Source organism: Myotis brandtii, unplaced genomic scaffold (genome assembly GCF_000412655.1).
Source record: "Myotis brandtii unplaced genomic scaffold, ASM41265v1 scaffold136, whole genome shotgun sequence".
Lineage (NCBI taxonomy): Eukaryota > Metazoa > Chordata > Mammalia > Chiroptera > Vespertilionidae > Myotis > Myotis brandtii.
The window spans coordinates 1060881-1082072 of NW_005354829.1; the positions used below are offsets into that span (position 1 = coordinate 1060881).

The window sequence follows — 21192 nt, forward strand, 5'->3', positions numbered from 1 at the left end:
CGGCGGGGGCTTGCCCAGGGTGGGAATGGCTGGTGGGGGGGGGCGTAAATTGGGGGAAAAGGAGACTTATATAAAACTTTAGACAATAAAAAAATTATAAAAAAGAAAACAAAACAAAACTGTGGTACATCTACACAATGGAATACCACGCTTGCGGTAAAAAAGAAGGAATTCTTAACATTTGCAACAGCATGGATGGAACTAGAGAGCATTATGCTAAGCGAAATAAGCCAGTCATTGAAAGATAAATATCACATGATCTCACTCATTTGTGGAATATAATGAGCAACATAAACTGATGAACAAAAACAGATCCAGAGACAGAGAAGCATTGATCAGACTCTCAAACCTCAGAGGGAAGGTAGGGGAGGGTGGGGGTAAGGAGGAGAGATCAACCAAAGGACTTATATGCATGCATATAGGCCTAACCAATGGACATAGACACCAGGGGGTGACGGCACGAGTGGGGGGGGGGCCCAATGTAGGGATAAGGACACATATGTAATACCTTAATCAATAAAGAAAAAAAAAAGACTTCAAAATTCAAATAAAGCTGCGCATTGACAGCTCCCTGTCAGGGAAAGAAATGACTTTTCAGTCCCTGGTTCAATCTAGAAATGAATACTCAGGCCATTTTCAGGTAAATCGGGAGTGTCTGAGGGGAGCTGTGGGCAATGCATGATCTGGGTAGGCAGAGAACTAGCAAATGATTAAGGATAGCCACTAGACTTCCTGAGCACCCCCGATAGCAGGAAATGCGGTAGAGCTCCTGAGAGAGCCTGGGGACTAGTCAGCAGTGACAAAGCAAGCAGCATATTTCAGCACAAAAATGTTCTATATCCAAAATCATAAGTAACACCAGGGAATGTTCGCTGTGAATCTGGGCCACTGAAATATTCATTTTACTTTCTCTACAAACAAAACAAGATAAAAATCTATCATATCTTAGTGACAGTATGGTATGCTTAGCAAGTGACAAGGAAAAATAAATAAATGAATCAATCTATGATGTGAAATTCACCCGCCCCCCACCCCCCTGCCCAAACATTCTGGGTGGAGAGGTGTTTGAACTAGAAGAACTAGTTTCCCCAAAGTTACAGGGAACTGAAGCTCCCAGGGAGTAGTCTGGCCAAGATTATAAAGGGCTTCAGGTCTAATGTGAAGGAGGTGTGGGCCTGATGACATAATTAGGGTGAAATTTACTCATGAACAGTACACTTTGGAATGGGTCCAGTTCAATGACTTATGGTGCAATGAAAAACAAACTGATTCCTGAAACCAGGAATAAGATGTGACTTAAGAAACCAATTATAAATATCATGGAAGATGCCATATCCAACAGTAACAATAAAGATAAAATACATAGCCCTAGCTGATTTGGCTCAGTGGATAGAGCATCGGCCTGCAGACTAAAGGGTCCCAAGTTCGATTCCGGCCAAGGGCATATGCCCGGGTTGTGGGCTTGATTACCCCCAGTAGGGGGGGTGCAGGAGGCAGCCAATCAATGATTCTCTCTCATCATTGATGTTTCTATCTCTCTCTTTCCCTTCCTCTCTGAAATCAATTTTAAAAAAATTTAAAAAGATAAAATATATATAAGAATAAATCTGTCAAGGAACAAACAGAAACCATATGAAGAAAATGTTAAAAATCTCCTGAAGACATAAAAGACATAAGTCCTATCACTATTCCTTCTCTGACTGGCTTATTTTGCTTAGCATAATACTCTCCAGGTCCCTCGATGCAAGAGACATTCTTCAAAATACCTTCAAACGAATCAAGGGAATGAAAAACAAGGAAAGACTAAGGAAATGTGACAGACAAGAAGAGACTAAAAAAAAAAAAATATATGACAACAACATGCAATGTGAAACCCTGAAACAATATGAACATTAATAGAAGAACTGTTAAATATGAATAAAGTCTATAGTTTAGTTAACAGTAATGTACCAAAACTGATTTCTTGGTTTTGTAATTGTTTCAGTTACATAAGATAGGGAAAGAGTATACCAGATCCCACTGTACTATCTTTACAACTCTTCTGTAAGTGTAAAATTATTTCAACACAAAAAGTATTTTTAAAAACATGTATGTATAAACACACACACAAATACACATACACGTATAACTTTAAAGTAAGGCTTTTTTACACAAGAAACAAATTCTTAAATCCTAGGACAAAACTCTGACGTACAGGACTCCATAAAATGATAAAAAAATTTATGTGGTAAAAATAACAAGTCAAAAGAAAAAAGGTTAATACAAATAAACATCCATAGCATATATGATAAACAAAAAGGCTATGTTCCTTAACATAGAAATATATCTGTCAAATCAATAAAACAATATAATAAAAAAATGACAAAAATCATGAGCTGACAATTTGGAAAGATGTTTAACTTTCCTCATAATAAAAGAAGTACAAAGAAAAATGAGGTCACATTTTTCACCTACCAGATTGGTGAAGCTCAAAATATTCATGACAAGGTGTTGTTGGGAATGTTAGGAGACTGGTATCTTCATATTTTACTGTTAGTATAATAATTGGTGTATCATCTTAGGATACTTTTTAATTCCAGTTCTAGAATTTTATCTTGCTCTAATATATTAGCATTTGTACACAATGATGTATGTATAAGAAACTCATTTTATCATTGTTTATAACATAATATTAAAAACAATCTTAATGTTCAATTAAAACACAGTAAAATTTGTACTACATCCAAATCCCCCCCCCCAAAAATATTAGACAGTTCTTAAAGAATGTGGTAACTCTATGCTGATATGTAGCAACCTCCAAGACGTATTGTTAAAGTACTACCATAAGAGAAATGTTCCATTACACTTAGAATTCATTTTGCTATGGGAGCTATGAATAAGGGATCGAAATTTGAGCCTCAGGAAGACTCCTTAGAGTTTGCAACTGCCTTTTCTGATTACAGTTTTGTTAAATAAGGTCTATTTTAACAAATGTTTATAAAATGGATGCTGGGAAGAAGGCAACTGTGGCTTATAGCTAAGTTGGGAATCTCCTAGAACTAAAGGTCCCAACCTAAAGATTCTTTCTCAACATGTCAACAAAAGTCATTAAGAAAATTCCCAGCCATTTAAAAATTTCTCCAGGCCCTGAAGTAGATTATATGTGATCATGTGATTCTGAAACAGTAAGGACCATTACAAACAACTTGTAAATTCTTAAGCTTCAAAAAGTGGATAAACTAGTAAATTTTCAAAAAAAACAACAACAAAACCAGCAAATTGCTAGCTACTACACCTTATACTACAGAATCAGAAAGATTTGTAAAGATACAGGCAGAGCAGCTATTCACGTCAATGAGTTGTACGAGTCTTCTGAATCACTGTTTAACCATATAGCCACTTTATCAAAGCTTTTCTAATAAAGATTCTTCTAATTAATAAAACAAGGCCTGAGCAAGAAGCTCCCAATGACCGAGCAGTAGGAAACTGCTTACCTGCCCGGCATCTCCTGGAAGGCAATTCTGCTACTTGGTGCCACCGTTCTTCTTTAAAGTCGTAGCATTCCACACTTCTGATAGCCTTTGGTGCCTGGCCCCCAACCACCACCATCAACTGGAAGGGCAGAAATGTAAGCACTTGAACAAACCACCATTGCACATTCCGGGATTTAAAAAGTCTTACAAAGACACTGATGTGGAGAGTGTTAGGATGAAGATGGGAGGGTGAGCTGGGGGATAACACCCACCTAATTAACATTTAATAAACATCAACAAAGGGGCACACGTTAGAACTACAATTCTATTCCTTAGCACATTTAGTCAAAAATAAGGATTTCAGAAACTAAAATAAGTTTCTGATCCTTCAAGCAAAAGCGGTATTTAAGCCAAAAAACAGCAGGCAGTCAGCACTGGCAAGGCTGCAATATGTCATAGGGCTTGCTATAAACCAGATCCTGGCCTTGTCACAATCAGGGATTAGACCTCCATAGTCTAGGAGAGCAAACAGTAGTGAAATGTATGTTAGTGGGTAGGTGAGGTGACAAAGACAATCAGGTATTAAAAGAAAGATGGAAAAGGGGGAGGGGGAACTATTGGAAAAGAGAAGTTGAATTGGATGGAGTTCACAAGAGAGCACAGATTCCTGGGGTGTCAAGTCAAGAGACCTCCCTTGATGCCCCCCAAATAAACCAATAGGACAGATAATGAATGAATGAATGCACAATAATCTAGTGCTAAGAATAAATGAGGTCTATACATCTCTTCAAATTAACTCAGTCCAACAACTATTTACTAAGTATCTATCATCTGTAGTTGTCCAAACTGTGCTAGGTATTATACACAAGAAATATAAGACATGGACTCTACCTACCAAGAGCTTATGGGAGACAAGACACATAAGGTAATTCAAGAACAATATACAATTATATATGACCAAAAAGATATAAAATTACTATAGGCATTAGCTGCTACTGCCGATCAGAAAATGGAACACTGCCATAATTTAGGGAAAGCATCTGGGAGGAACCTTGTGAGATAGATGGAATTTAGTAGTCACTGTGTTTGTCCTTTACTGAAGTACAAGCAGGCACTTCAGCAACACTGAAAACACAGCCTTCAAATCAGAAGAACATAAAAGTTAAGGATGTTGTGTATAAAATACTATAAAGAATGGCAAAGGACCTTGGGGGAAAGATGAGGTGATGATAGAAAAAACAGATGTTCAAAAGAAACCAAAAAGTCAAACAAACAAAAGATGGAATGAGTCACACATACAAAAAGGGGAGGTCTGCAACCTTGACTGAGCCATGACCTACCTGAACTCAGAACTATAGAAAGATGCACACACAGAAAACATCATTCCTGAATCAGAGTAAATCCCGTTTCCAAAAAGAAGCCTATTTAGTAATTTATTAACTGGAGAGTAGAAAGAATTTTCAAGGTTTTAAAAAGAAGACAAAAGAATTGACAAAGAAAATCTGCCTTACCCCCCTATCCAATCACCAAAGGGAAAAAATCAGAAGTAAAATACAACAGTAAGATGAACCCTGTATGTAGCGATTTATAAAAGATCTGTGTTTAAACTTCTAAACTCTGCTTGGAGGTTAGACAATAGTTGACAGAGACTTGGTTAAACATCTCTGATAAAAATTAACCAAAAAAAAAAAAATTCTGAAGGGAATACTTTTCAAAATAATCCTTGAGAAACAATACTGATTCGATTTCTTGATTCTTAAGCTTTGAAGCTCATAATTTCCATGTAATAGTTCAGTTTTGCAACATCAAAATGAGGAAGGAAGGAAAAATGTGTTACTGAGTACAGAGAATGGTAGTAATATCTGTCCTTCACTCACCCAAGAGAAGAAAACTGAGGTGAGGTTTTGGGACTTCAGAAATCAGAGATAACAGAGACAAGGAAGAATGTTTAAAGGGAAGACAAGACAACAGGGATAGTTGCATGAAATCAAGAAACTGAGAAAAACCACTATGCTACTACCATCAAAATAGGTACTCATGACTTTGACACCCCAGTTATTTGCAAAAAATACCTGATCTCATTTGAAAAACACCAAACTACTTATGCTAATTTAAAGGAATAGAGATTTGGGAAGACCTGTTTGTATGGAGAAACTAAATGTGACATACTTAAGGAAAGCAAGGGGTAGGGAGTTAAACATATTCAAGTGACTATCCTGAATGTAGGCCAATTGAACTTTATTCTTTTATTTTCTTCACCTAGCAAATATTAGTTTAAAAACCTGTCCCCTAAAAAAAATCAAGTTCCATAATTTTCCAATTGCAAATCTCAATAAATATTGAGTAAAACATAAAAAATATATGCAGAAATAATATTATAGCATTTGTAAAAATACAGATTCCAAAGAGAAAAAGAAGCTAACAATGAAGTCCAGTAGCAAAACATATATGGTTCTTCATTATAATGCCCAAATCCAAGAGTGCCTTATACAATCCCAATACTGTTTACTGAAGATGCAAACCTAATGTTTCATATATTTAAAAAATCATCCATGAAAATTAGCATGAGAACATGGAATCAGAGCCTAATATAAAAGTACTAAGTCATTGTTGTGGTAGAGATATCAAAATGTTGCAAACTTTCCTCAGCACTAATGCCACAGTTGGTCTGATTTGACTTATCATTACTATGAAATATGTAAGCATAAGAAATCAATCTTTGTTTCATTCTTACCTACGTACTTAGAATTCATCTTGGATATAACCACTCTATAATGATAAATAGTGCTGTTGAAAGAGCATCTAACACAAGCACCTTTTCAAAAATATGTGTAGGTAAATAAATTTTGAGACAGATCATGCAAGTACAAAGTCACAGCAATAGTGTAGCTCACTGCTTTCTGCCACTGCTGCTGCTCCTCCTCCCTAGCCACCCTGAGAAGCAGAATAAAAGAGAACCTCCATTGATCAGCATAACCACCACAAAATAAAAGCTAAGAACTGAGAAATCCAAAGGTATAATATTGGAAGGGCCACTCCAAAGCTACAACTAGAGAAGCTCAGAAACAATGTCAACTTAACAGATGATCACCACTCTACAAAGGAGAAAATAAAATACATGATGGGATTTTGCCAAAAACTTTAGAAGGTTTCAAAAGTGACATGTTTATTTCAGAATTTAAAAAAGAATTAGTTTTTACCCCCAAAATCTCTGCAGCACAGCTAATGATAGATAAGCTAAAGATTCCATTAGAGAGAATATACAAGTTAAGAAGAGATCTTTTACAAAGATGAACTGTTTAAAAAGTATTAAAGATAAAGCAAACGATTTAGAAGGAAGCTGAAAAGGCTAGCATTTAAAAAAAAAAGGTCATTTAAATGAGCCAACACTATGAATACTTTTATAAATCTATAAATCTATTTTTTAAGAGCAAAAACTGACAAATAATATGGACAAATATGAAGTAATGAAGACTTATATAGATGACTAATTATAAAAGCAGGTAAAAGGGTATTTGGAAAATGTAAACATTTATTAAATCAGCAGACCCAGATGGCATGCATACTAAGGTGTTAAGGGAACTAGCTAATGTACTTACTGAGCCACTTACAATTATTTTTGAAAAATCTTGGAGAACTGAGGAGAGATCAGAAAATTTAAAAAAGGCAAATACCAATTTTCAAAATGGTAGGAAGTGAATGCCTTGTAAATACCTTTAAAGTGATAATAATTGTCAGTAAAATTTAGAATATTTTGAGAAAAGCATTCAAACTTCTAGGTTCCAACAAAATGATGAATAACACACAGAGAGATGTTTAAAAAAATCATGCCAAATTAGAATCTATTTCACCCTGAATCTCATCAGACATTATATGCCAAATCACTTCTTTTTGGCTTAGATAATAAACATAATCATATGGACTGAAATGTTCTATAAATGGACTATGTCAGTGAGTGGCTATTTCTAATGAGGTGTCACCAAGCAGAGTGTTAGGTCCATTCTAAATTAAAATATTTACTAATGATATAGAAAAAGTAAATAGCACACTGGCAAAATATGCTATTACTTCTAAATTGAGAACTGTTGTTAACACTGGGAAAACAGAAAAAACAATACCATACTGATACAAATTTGAAGCAATTAAAAATGTAGATTCCAAAAATAAAAACTTGAAAAAACACTAAACAAGACATTAAAGTGAAATAATTTAAAGGACATACTTTAATGGAAAGGATAGAGTAATAACTAAAGATGAGGTAAGAAAACAATGGGTAACAGATTAATTCTTATTTCTTCATTCGTCATTGCCCCAAACACACACAAGAGCTAAAAATAAATACATAAATAAAAGCATGATATCATGGATCATTCTGCTTAGACCATACACAAAATGGTGCTTAGAGTGTTGGTCTTCTAGTACCAAAAAGAGGCAAAGAGAGAAGGAATTACAACCAGAGAGACAGAAATGATGGGTTATTTCATAAGGAGATTTAAAACAGTAAAACACGAATGGCTTCAATTAAAATATAAAGTAGAGTATGAAACTTTCACATAGGAAAACATGAACACTGGAAATCTGGAAAATCATATGGGAAATCTACACTGAAATGGCAACATATGATGTGTGGATGAACCATCAAATAGTATACAACAGAGAATAGGATGGAAATGAAACTAAGCAAGCTGTTTTATCATCTTTACTTCTAATATGTAATTCTGTGAAATCACTTGGTTTTCAGTTATTATCCACCCCACGTAGCTTACAAAGAATTTCCATCTAGCCTGATTTTCCTTTCTACTATAACTAGAGATAATAAAACTCTACAGAGACAAAACCCAGCTGCGGTCTATTCCAGAAGAGTGACATCATGCAGCTTATAAAAATTAAATGAACCGCTATCCCCAACCTCCAGAGACAAAATTAATAGAGAAGTTGAATTATATACACAGAAATGAATTCCTAGGTACATTGTCTGTTGCAGGGAAACTAAAACAATAAAGCATGGAAATCCAGATGAGTAAAAATATTCACACCTCACTAAGCCTTTTAGATGAAATAATAATAAGTGTAAACAATAGATCCTACTTTGGGAAGGTTCATGGGTGTCCTCAGCCGGGTCCGGACACTCTTCATTAATATACGCTGCTCTGTTGGCAGCAAATGATACTTCATGGCTTCAATGAGGTAATCTTTGCAAGCACTGCTATTCTTGACCAGTGCTTCCTCTTCCACCCTCTGTGAGAAAAAATCACACAACCCCATGAGGGGACAGCTATTTCATAATAAAACTGCCAAAGAAACAATAGTAAAGAAGAGGAAAAAAGGAAGTAACTATCCTCTCTAATTCAGCCTAAAAGTTACAGTTAGAATATCACTGAGAGAAATAAATGAAGCCAAAAATTGCTCAAGTATCTGGTCTGCAGAGAAAAACATATATAAGTAATAAAGAACTGTAATGAAAATTATATGTCAATATCAGCTATAGAATAATCTTTAGATAATGTTATATCCACCTATTTCTTATCTTTAAACATCAAGTCACATAGTACCAAAAACAAGAAAAAATAATTTAGATGAGTCCTTCAGGAGTAGGCAATATTAATAAATTAAAGACAATCTTTTTCAAACTCAAGACGGCAGATAGTCAGAAAAGATATTCAAAATACTTTATAACAATGGGCCTACACCACAAGTAAGTCTTGTCCTTGTTATCCCTGGCCTCAAATGCAGAACAGGTTTTTTCTGTTCATTTTCTTAACAGCAGAGTACCAATGATTTCACAGATCACAAAAAATAATGAGGCTCTGAGAAACCCTGAAATGCTCAAATCTCATCTCTTAATGAAAAAAAAAAATGCTTCTTCAGATGGGTTCAATTATAAAAACATGGAAATGTACCTAGTAGGATGCCAACAATAAAAAAGTAAACTTAAAATTTGTTTAGAGACTACTAAAGAGCCATTTATACCTATTTATTTCAAATAACCTGGTTTTTCTCAGCTTAGAAATAAAGATAGAAATCAAAGGCATGCCACTGTGAAATTACAAAGTAGAATTTAACAGTATCGGTATAGAGCAGGGGTGGGCAAACTTTTTGACTCGAGGGCCACAATGGGTTCTTAAACTGGACCGGAGGGCAGGAACAAAAGCATGGATGGAGTGTTTGTGTGAACTAATATAAATTCAAAGTAAACATCATTACATAAAAGGGTACGGTCTTTTTTTTTTTTTTAGTTTTATTCATTTCAAACGGGCCGGATCCGGCCCGCAGGCCGTAGTTTGCCCACGGCTGGTATAGAGTGTCGAATTCCATTTCTGCACAGCAATTAGAAGAAGCTATCAAAGGAAAGCAAACAAGATGCAGAGCAGCAGGGCAGAGCCACAGGTGTTTATTTACATATATAAGTAAATGCCCACAAACACCACCTGGATAAGCTCTAGTACTTGCTTACCCACTTAGAGAGAGGGCAAACAAATGTACAAGAATGGGGATGGCCTGAGAGAGAGCAGACCAAGGACTGCATGTGCCTTGACTGCCCTCTGTCCTTCGCCCCACTCGCACCATTTTGTAACAGGGATCTACATGCAGTCAGCCCAGTGACACGGTGCCACGTGTATTCATGTGTTTTGCAAATGCTTTTACCTGAACTAAATATTCCCGAGGGAGCAAAGGTAACCGTACATGTTCCATCAGCCGAGCCATAAATTCTTGCCTTACATCCTTGTCATGGTTTACCCAAGCTATTACTGCTTCAAATACCTTGTGGAAAATATGGGGGAAAGGAAAATAAGTAATGAGTTATGTACCAAGGCAACTGAATAAAATATAAGACTACATTTCATAACACAACTTTTGCTTATGATCCAAGTTTAACCCATGGCTCAATTTTTTTCCAAAATCCTGACTTGTGATACTTAAAAAGCCAGTCACTCAAATTCTTTCCTTTTTTTATTTGTTGTTTAGCAAATACTTTATTTTTTCTGAAATTAATCAGATATAATTGATAGATAACATTGTGAAGTTTAAAGTATACAATCTTAAGGTATTGATTTAATATATTTATATACTGCAAAATGATTTATATATTGCCGTAGCTTTTGCTAATACTTCCATCATATCACACAATTACCATTTCTTTTTTGTGGTGAGGACATTTAAGATTTGCTCTTAGCAACTTTCAAGCATATACTACAATACAGTTAACTATAATCACCATGCTACATATTATATCCCCAGAATTTATTCATCCTTTTATAACTAGAAGTTTGTACACTTTAACGAACATCTTCCCATTTACCCTTCCACCCAACCCCTTGTAACCTTCACTCTACTATTTCAGAGTTCAACTTATTTAGATTCCACATACAGCACAAGTGATGTTATACAGTATTTGTCTTTCTGTGTGACTTATTTCACTTAGTGTTGTAACACTCTCAAGGTCCATCCATGTTGTCACAAAAGGTAGCAGTTCCTTTTTTCTCAGGGATAAACAATACTTCATTGTATATACACACCACATCTTCTTTATCCATTCATCTGTTGATGGACACTAAGTTGTTTCCATTATCTTGGCTATTGTGCATATGCTGCAATGAACATGAGAGTGCAAATACCTCTTTGAGACCCTGCTTTCATTTTCGTTGGCTATATAACCAGAAATGGGATTGCTGGATCAAGTGGTAGGTCTACTTTTAATTTAATAAGTACTTTAATAGTACTTTTATATATTTAGTTAGTACCTTTCATTTGATATTTACTAAGCCAGACAAATGAGTGAAGGAGCATCTTGGATATTCCAGACACAGGATGCGATGTGCAGAAAGGCTACAGCCCCAGATATATGGCTCCAGCAGAACCATGCCAGACATCTGAAGCCCCTGACACTGTAGAGCAGGGACAAGCTGTCCCTATATGCCCTGCATGAATTCTGCCCACGGAATTGTAAGAAAAGTAAGACGGTTATTGTTCTATGTCACTATATTTTAGAGTGGCTTGTGATGCAGCAACAGAAAACCACAAGAGCCTTCATTTCTCTAATGCAAGTATTCTCCTAGTGCTTAAACTTTTTAGAGGTTCTGCATCACTAGGATGAAGTCAATTTTCTTTAATATGGCTGAGAAGACATTTTATTATGTCATGTTCCCATCTCATCTCCTACTATCCGGCCAAACATATTCTAAACTCTAATCCTACTGAACCAACTACATGAAATTATTCGTTCACACCTCTTTACACCTACATGTTCTGTTCTCTCTACCTGGAATGTCCTTCCCCTTCCCACCCATCCTCATTTCCATGGCAAACTCAAACTCATTTTTTAAAACTTGAATCATATATCTGGACCAAGCTGAACTCTCACTACCATCACCATTAAAGGAATAATTAAATGCTCCTATAGTACCCTCTACAGCAAGCATGTCAAACTCGCGCCCCAGCCAAATATAATGGAATGTAAGAAACATTTTAATAAAAATTTCATAACTTAGTTTTTACAATATCCTGTTATACATATTTATTAGTAAAGAACTACAACATTCGCTAATGACTGATTACTACAACTGTGTTGCATTCATTTCCCTTATGCGCCTTACGGAGAGGTGCACCGTTTCTCTCCACTAATTCTGGCAGCGAATATTTTAGCAGCCGATTGCCACATCATTAGTCTTGTACTGACTTGCTTGGTGTGCACAACAGGAAATATTTTGCTTTCAGAGAACAAGAAAAATAGGTTTATTTGCATTACGCTTATTCATTTGTGCAGTTATTCAGTGTCTGGTAAGTTCATGTTCAAGAAAGAATATTAATTTTTATTAAAATATTATGTTATTTTATGTTAATGATTACTCATATTTCAGCCCTTTGTATTCAGCATGTCTCTATCGAAATAAACCTTTTTCTATGAAAATTGAAGCTTTTGTTTTTTTGTGACCCACATAAACTTAAACCTTGTTTATTTGGCCCATGTTAGCCTTTGAGTTTGACATGCTTGCTCTACAGCATTCTGTATTCATTTACCCCACTGGTTGTCCCTCTAATCTATGAGCCAAGAATTCTATGTTGTTCATCTTCTTGTACCTAAGACTCTATAACAGTTTCTGGTATGAGGAATAGAACGAAAGTTTACACAACTTTAGATGCAAAGTACACAAAGAAAAAGTTCCAGTTTTACTTCCTCCAAACATAGTATGTTCACAAACTTTGGTGCCCTGATTCCCCTGGGCTACAAAACCTACCCAAAGAGAAAAACCACTGGGAGAAGCAGCTCCCACCACCCCTAACAACAGTGCAGGTGGCTGACAAAAATAACCCAAAATGTGGAGAGACAGAGGCTACAAGCAGATGAAGCGCTGCACGGTGCTCTGGACGGGAGGAGCCCTGGTAGGGCTGGGATGTAAGTGACAGGGGACCACTCTAAGTGAAGAGGACAATCAAGGATGTTCAGTCTGAAAGCAACTAAACTTTGCCACCCAGGGTAACTTCTTCCAAGGTACATGGTGGTACAATTACTTTGATTTGAGAAATACTGCCTTTAGATCACAATTCTTATAGGCCTCTAGCTGTGGGAAGAAACCCAGTTCCCAAAAGGCACTTGTTTCAGACAGTTTAATGTGTGCAAGTCCTTCCCATAGAGGTCAAGTACAAAACTCTAATGCCTAACAGTTTTCAACATCTCCTAAGAGCGAAGAAACAGAGTAATTTACACAGACAATCAACAAATTTCTTAACTTTCAGATCAAAGATCACTGGCTGGCACTACACATACAGGATCACAGCTACCAAAGTGAAATAAGGAAAAGAAAAATACTACATCACTATATACTGGGGGAAAACATATATACTTACCTTCTCTTCTGAGGATATGGTCAGTTTGTCGCTTGAGATTAAGCTGCACACTTGTTCAATGCCGAGATTGAGAAATTCTTCACTAAGTACAACATCTGCAAAATGTTGCTCTGTTTGGAGGTTAAAAAGAAAATCTATTAACACCAATATTCCATTATCATACTTTCAAACTGTTTAAAAAAGAAGGGGTTTTTCTTAACCTAATCCAATAATGAAAACAAAACAAAACTGTTCTTCCTCAAGGCAAATGATCTCAACTTGGGTGCCAACCCCCCTCAACGGGAAATGAATAGTCTCTTCAACAAATGATGCTGGTAAAACTCGATATCCACATGCAAAATAATGGAGAAATTTTATTGGTGACTTATGAGCTCCATGAATTTGAATATCCAAACCTCTTCCCAGATTTGGGAAGCTGTCAACCATTTTCCTTTCAATAAGCTTTCTTTCAATAGCCTTCTACTTCTAGAACTCAAATTGGTCCTTTTGGTATCCCATAGGTATCAAAGGCTTTCTTACTAATTGTCAATGTTTTTTCTTTGTTCTCCTCTGATGGGAGTTTCAAAGTTCCTGTCTTCAATCTAGCTGATTCTGCTTGATCCAATCTGTCACTGATGCTCCCTAGTGTAGTTTTTATTTCATTCACTGAATTCTTCAACTCCAGAATTTCTGTTTGGTAAACTTGTCCTTTTGTCATATACTGTTTTCCTAATTTTGTTGAATTGTCTTTCTGTGTTTTCTTGGAGCTCCTTAAGTTTCCGTAAATAGCTATTTTGAATTCTTAATGGGTAAATCATAGATCTCCATGTCTTTGGGTTCAGTTACTGGAAGACTGCAGTGAGCCTTTTGTGGTGTTATAGGTCCTTCATTTTTTGTTCCTTGGAGTTTTGCAATGCTGTCTTTGCATTTAAAGTAGTAGTCACTGAGAACCAAGATGGCGGCGTAAGGTATAGACCTGTGCGTGCTGCCTCCCACAACAACATTGAAACTACCAACTATAAGACAAAACAGCTATCATTCAGAACCATGGGAAAGCTGGCCCAGTGGAAGTTCTACAACTGGAAGGAAAGAAAGAAGAGCATTGAGACTGAGTAGGATATGCAGAGGCGCCAAGAACAGAGGTACGGAGTCGCGCGCCAGGCGGGCTGCATCTGGATGTGCGGTTTTTTTCAATCAGAAGGGTTTACAAACTCTCGAATCCACTGAGCTTGTTTGGAGCGGGATTCTGAGGTCCCAGACCCCTACGGGGAGGGGCGGGACGGCCTTGCAGCGGGTCGGAAAGCAAGGGTGGCTTTCTCGCGGAGCTGCTTGCCGGCACTCGGGGACGCGGAGACGCGGAATCGTGGAGAGGCGAGGAGTCGCAGAGACGCCATTGCTGTTTGCTCCGCCCTGGTGACTCCCTGAGACCCCGCCCTACTCAATTTACATCCCCACCCAAGCTGTGCCAGTGGCATAAAAGGAACCACCTGCACTTTTGCAGCTTAATCCAACAAACTGCAGATTTCAACTCCTCGCATCCATAAGGGACACACTCAAGAAGCAGAATCAGGTTCGGAGGAAGCCGGAGCCGGACCCGGCTGGGCCGGCAACATGGAACCGCTGTACCAGCAAACGCACAAGCAAGTGCACCAGATCCAGTCTCACATGGGACGCCGGGAGACGGCAGACAAGCAGTCTGTGCACTTAGTAGAAAATGAAATCCAAGCAAGCATACCAGATATTCAGCCAGCAAGAATGCCTAGAGATTTTGTCCATCAAGGAGCTGCCCAACAAAAGACAGAATAACAAACTTCGTGTTGACCAGTTAAAGTATGATGTCGAGCACCTGCAGACTGCTCTCAGAAACTTCCAGCATCGGCGATACACAAGGGAGCAGCAGGAGAGACAGCGAGAGGAGCTTCTGTCTTGCACCTTCACCTCCAATGTGGGATGCGGCGCCCCCTGCGAGGTTGCGACAGCCCCTGCGAGGCTGCGACAGCCCCTGTGAGGCTGAGACGGTCCCTGTGAGGCTGAGACGGCCCCTGTGAGGCTGAGACGGCCCCTGGGAAGCTGGCGGAACCGCGTGAGTTGCCCAGATGGTTTCGTGGACGGCCCGCGAACCAGCGCGCAGCCCCACGAACAACTATCACTGGAAGGATGAGAGGGGTGAGAGCAGCTGTAGTGTTGCTTTCTCCTCACTTTTGGTAGTGAAATCCTCATTTTAAACATAAGAGGACACATTATTTTAAAAAGCCATTACGTGTCTCCGTACCCTTTCTGAGTAGAGCGTGAACAAGTCGTGAGAGACCTTTCCGAGCACAGGGACACATCGCAGATGGAAATAGCTACATTTTCCATGTGTATGACCTTTGACCCGGCAACAAAAAGCATACACCTATGGATGAGGACAGTGGGGGGGTAGGGTGGGGTGGGAACTGGGTGGAGGGGACCCTATGGGGGGAAAAAGGGGAACAACTGTAATAACCTGAACAATAAAGATTTATTTAAAAAAATAAAATAAAATAAAGTAGTAGTCACTTCCTCCAGTCATCACTAACTGCCTCCAGGAGAGAGATGCCTTTCAACAGCCCTGTTAAAGACCCTGAGGCTTCTCCTGGGATTCAGTTCATCCATCGCTCTCAAAACATGTAACCTGAAAATGAACTCGATCTCATAGATATGGTCTGATCTGGGCAGAACAAAATGTGACAATCATTTTACACCGTTCAGGACACAATTACATTATCAATTTCTGTTGAATACACTATCAACTAAAACCTTAACATCTTTGGATTGGTTTGCCCAATAGAAGTCACAAAGCCAAGATAAGAAATTCTTTCCTTTTACTAAATGAGATTTTATTCAGCTTACCATACCTCAGTAAGGTACAGTCAAAATTAGCAGCTATTGTATACTGGCAATACATACACACACACTAAAATGTACCTAACAAAGCATTTACTTAAAATGTAATGCTAAAGAGCAAGTCTTCTCAGCATTTAGGCTTCTTCCTCTACTTATATCCAGGGTTAGTTCCCATATCCACAATCTTGCTTCAGCCACCTCCTATCTTCATCTAGTTCTGTTACCAACCTCATCTATTGTTTCCACTCCTTTCACTCACAAGTTGACAGATTATTCTGTTTCTAGCACAGAGCTTTCACGGTGACACTAGTAATTTTCCTTTAATTGTTTACCACTGTCACTGAGTAAAGCCAACCTAGTTATACTACCATTCAATAATCAATTCCATCTCTCTGAACAAATCCCATAATTGCAAAAGGACATAATTCCCAGTGGCATAGACTATGCCATAAATATGCAAAATGTATTAAATATATATGTAGTGCATACATTATATATATATGTGTGTATATATAGTATATATATATATATATATTTACATATATATATATGCATTCTTCCTTATATAGAATAGAAGGCTTCTCTTTATTCTCTACAGCTGAATGTTCCTGTTTGCTTCCCTTCTGAAAATAAGATAAGCTTATCAAGAAATGAAAGACAGCCCTGGCCAGTTTTGCTCAGTGGAAGGATCAAGGGCACTCGTGGGAGGCAACCAGCCAATGTGTCTCTCTCACGTTGATGCCTCTCTCCTCTCTCTCTCTCTCTCTCTCTCTCTCTCTCCCTCTCTCCCTCTCTCTAAAGATCAATGGAAAAAATATCCTCAAGTGAGGATTAAAAAAAAAGAAAGAAATGAAAGGCAATTCCTAGGATTTATCACACCAAGTCAGATCCCTCATCCCAAATTAAGTCAATGAATTCAACAACAGAAGTCCAAAGTTTTGCTTGTTCTGTTTTGTATATACGTGGTGATAAGGTACAAATAGTCTGATTTCTAAGCACCTTCTTTATCAAAATTAAATGCCACGTGGAAGTCCTTAATCCCTCTATACCCCATCTAGATTCTCATCTGAGAAGCCAGGGTAAGTGCATGGATAACAACAGTATTTTAGATCCACAAACAGCTCACCTCTGAAAGACAAAGTGTGTGGGGGAAAATAAAGATATCTCTAGTCTTCATTTTCCTAATTAATAAAACGAAAGTGTTAGACTAGATAAATGCTAAGGTTCCCTACAAGAGCTAACACACTATAATTCTTTGATTCTGAATACACTATTAGTTTCTAGGAAAAAAATGCATTTCTATATCTCCAGCAGTTCTATTAACACACAGTTTTGATGAAACCTGAACACAGCTCACTCATCTCAGCTAGAAAAACTGTCAACAAAGAAGAGCAGAAAGAATGCATGTGGCCCTAACCGGTTTGGCTCAGTGGATAGAGCGTCGGCCTGTGGACTGAAGGGTCCCAGGTTTGATTCCGGTCAAGGGCATATACCTTGGTTGCGGGCACATCCCCAGTAGGGAGTGTGCAGGAAGCACATCGATGTGTCAAACTCTCTATCCATCTTCTTCTCCCTCCCTCTCTGTAAAAAATCAATAAAATATATTTTTTTTTAAAAAAGAATACTTGTGGTTTGCTAGGGCATAAATGAGGGCCATAATGAATGAGAGAATATAAAAATGATTAATCCTTTTAAGAAGTGTCATTCAAGTCTACACGAATTCAATCTAGAAGTGCTATATATCAAATGCTTTCACAGTTCTCCAAAGAATTTTCTGTGTCAGTCAATTAATGTTACAACAGACCCTTGAATAATCAGCACCTATTCTTTGGTATGCATATCACACCGTCAAGAGTAGTAATGCTGTTATTAAAACCACTCTTTCAACATAGAGGGTAGCTTTCATATGCATGAGCTTGTTTTGACAGGTGTTTACCCCACGCAGTGGTTCCTAGACTAAATTATGGAAAGGTGGCACACGATTGAAGTAAATTGATTTCAGAAGAAAATGTTATGAGAACTGCTTTTACAGAAAATAGGGCACAATCTGAATATACTAAATTTAGGTGTGAGTTGACTATTACTGGCCTATAAACTCCTTGTAAGCAGAGGTTAAATTTTATTGGTCCTGTTATCACCCACCGCCGTTTGGGTTATGCCAGGTACATAAAGATGGTAGCTAAGAAATGACTGACCATTGGGTCTCAGCTGAGCAGCTAAGAGATAGCTGAGCACAGGTTTATGAAGAAACACAAGCCCGGGAGAAGGGAGGAATACGGTCAGCACAGAAGATGAGACCTTGGAATTCCAAATCCCAACCAGGCCCTTTGTGCCCTGGAACTGTGGTCTAAGGTGGCAAGTATGTTTGTGGAGGAAAGACGGTGGTCACGAGGAACTAGGAAAGGGGCAAGGGAGCCAACGGTACAGATGTGGAAGTTGCTGAGGGCAGTGGAAATCAAGTACAGCCAGCCAGTGCAGAGCTCAGAATGGTGACAGTGACAGAACAATGGTCTGGAGGTGGTACCCTCTGACCCACCTCCCCAGTACGTACAGAGGGGTGTAGAGGGAAGATTGTCCGTGAGTTGACAACTCTTAAAATTGGATAATGAGTATTACTCTATTTGTTATGTGTTGTAGCTTTTCATAATAAATCATATTATAAAATATTGCTTGTAAACTTAAGAAATTCAAGCAAATTTAAGACTCTGGAGCAGCTTCCTACCTGGTGAACATGTGGAGATGTGGGTGCACCCCGAGAGGGCACGGAGACTCTGCGCCCTTTCCCCATCCCTTGCCCTGTGCATTTCCTCCGCCTGGCCTGTTCCCGAGTCAAATCCTTTTGTAATAAACTGAATTCTAGGACCTAACTTCAAAAGATACAGACTCTGACCTTCAGGCATTCCAGCTCTGGGAGATTTGCTGACCTTCAACCGTAAAACCATGATGCACACCAGAAACTGCTTGACCAGTTTCGCATCCTTCCTTATCCGAACAGACTGTGCTGGTCTGCATGCAGAGAACTTTTCAACCCTCTCCCCTTAATCTCTCTGTCCTGTTTTCTCTCTCCCTCCTTATAAACCTCTGCCTGCATTGAGATGTTAAGATGGTCATTGGGACAAGAGTCCCCATCTTCTCAGGCTGCCGGCACTTAAATACATTATTCCTTACACACACACACACACACACAAAGACTCAGGAGTATGGTTTAATAGCAGTACATCCTTTAAGACCAGACTTTGATTTAAAAGAATGCATTCAAAATGAAAATCCAATTTTTCTTTATAATTTAGCTGAAAGTGACAATAATTTTTCCACAAAAAATCCTTGGCATAATTACAAAGAAGGACTCTAGAAACTAAGATATGGAGGTGTTCTAATATTGATGGAAAACTGTTCATCTTTTATAGCATACTGTAACAAAGTTAAGATTTTAAATAAAAGAAAGAATTAACAAAATCTGTTTCCTGAAAGCAGAGTAAATGAGTTCCTTCTGACAGAGTAAAACTATGCGATCTAGTAAGTACATCATGTAAAGCAGGTCTGGACATCTTTTGCATCAATCCTGCTTTATTCATTCTTTCCCTACCCATCTCTTCAGAGTCAGTAATGTTTATCAAGCACTTTGGAGACAACTAGCAGCCCAAGGAAGATACAATGTTAAATAGTGATTACTTTATGCAGAAAAATTATCAAAAAATACATATGCTTCCTTGATTTACCTGATACAAATCACTGAAAACAGGCACATTATGTCTAGTAGTTGATGGATCTTACGGATTTAGAAGAAATATTTTCTATTTAGCTGAAGAAGAGAATTGGTTGTATGGAAACACATCAGTGGATTCTAATTTGTCTTTGGTTTTTCTTAAAATGCCTCATCCCACAGATTTCATGAATATCATTACACATTACAGGCATTCCCCAACTTACAAAAGGGTTGTGTTCTAAAAGTTTATCTGTAAACAAGCTTTCTGGAACTCAGATCACATTTTCCTACTGAAACAATTTTTTAAAGGGCAGTCAGGCCAATCTACAGAAATCTATAAAGCTCAAATTTATTGGACCTATTATGTTTTACTGAAGCACTGTGGCTTTTTGTTTTCAACTAACCACCTTATACCATTATTTCTTGGAAAAATGCAAAAGGAGTTCCGGGAATAATTCTCCTTTCCAATGCTCTGCATGTGCATGGGCACGTACACATACACACACCCCCAGGCGCCCCCACACACATACCCTTTGCCCAGGTCCATGTGTCAAGATGTCCCTTACTCATCAAAGTAAACACGATGGAGCAGAGATTAGATGAAGGGCTCTCACCTTTGAAGGCTGGAAGAAGTAGGGGCTACAGAGCTAATTAAGGGGCAATGGTTACGGAAGGTCCTATAGTAACTGTCCCTATTGGGTCTCACAGATACAGAGGACTGATGGTGGACTGTAACTTCCAAAAGGTTTATCCTCCAGAAAGATGGTTAAAAAAAAATACAAACTTCCTAATAATCACTTTTAATATATATATATTTAAATGTTTATAAACTCAAAGCAAAATAAATTATTGGTTACTTTTGTGTTCTTTCGCTACATCCAAAGCTATAACAAGAATCTCTCCTCCCCAGAGAGGGGGAGCTGAGGGTCCTACATAGCAACCATGCCATGGCTTCCTCGACAACAGCAATAAGCCCTTCCTCTGCCGAGGGAGAGGATGCTGGCACAAGATCCTAGAACCCACTGTCTAAGGAGAGGGCTGCCCAGGTTGGATCTACTTTTCTTTTCTTTTTTTTCTTGTTAATCCTCACCTGAGGATGTCTTTTCCATTGCTTTTCAGAGAAAGTAGAAGGAGGCGGGGGGGAGGGGAGGAGAGAGGAAGAGGAAGAGAGGGGGAGAGAGAAACATCAATGTGAAAGAGACACATTGACTGGTTGCTTCCTTCATGTGCCCCAACCAGGCGGCAGGAAGTGAACCCACAACCCAGATACGTGCCCTTGACCAGGAATCAAACCCGATACCCTTTGGTAGGCGGGCCAACACTCTTAACCACTGAGCAACATGG

The 21192-nt window shown here is 38.3% G+C and overlaps 1 protein-coding gene across 3 annotated transcripts in view; it reads right to left on the minus strand.

Annotated features, from left to right (window-relative positions):
- Positions 1–21192, minus strand: part of KLHL2 (kelch-like family member 2) — a 79024-nt gene that overhangs the window by 13587 nt on the left and 44245 nt on the right. For all 3 annotated transcript variants that reach the window (XM_005860507.2, XM_014534980.1, XM_014534981.1), the window contains 4 exons: positions 13299–13408; positions 10098–10214; positions 8541–8690; positions 3474–3591 (listed from right to left, as the gene is read on the minus strand). In XM_005860507.2, the coding sequence (XP_005860569.1) occupies positions 3474–3591; positions 8541–8690; positions 10098–10214; positions 13299–13408 (495 nt within the window). The remainder of the gene's footprint in view (positions 1–3473; positions 3592–8540; positions 8691–10097; positions 10215–13298; positions 13409–21192) is intronic.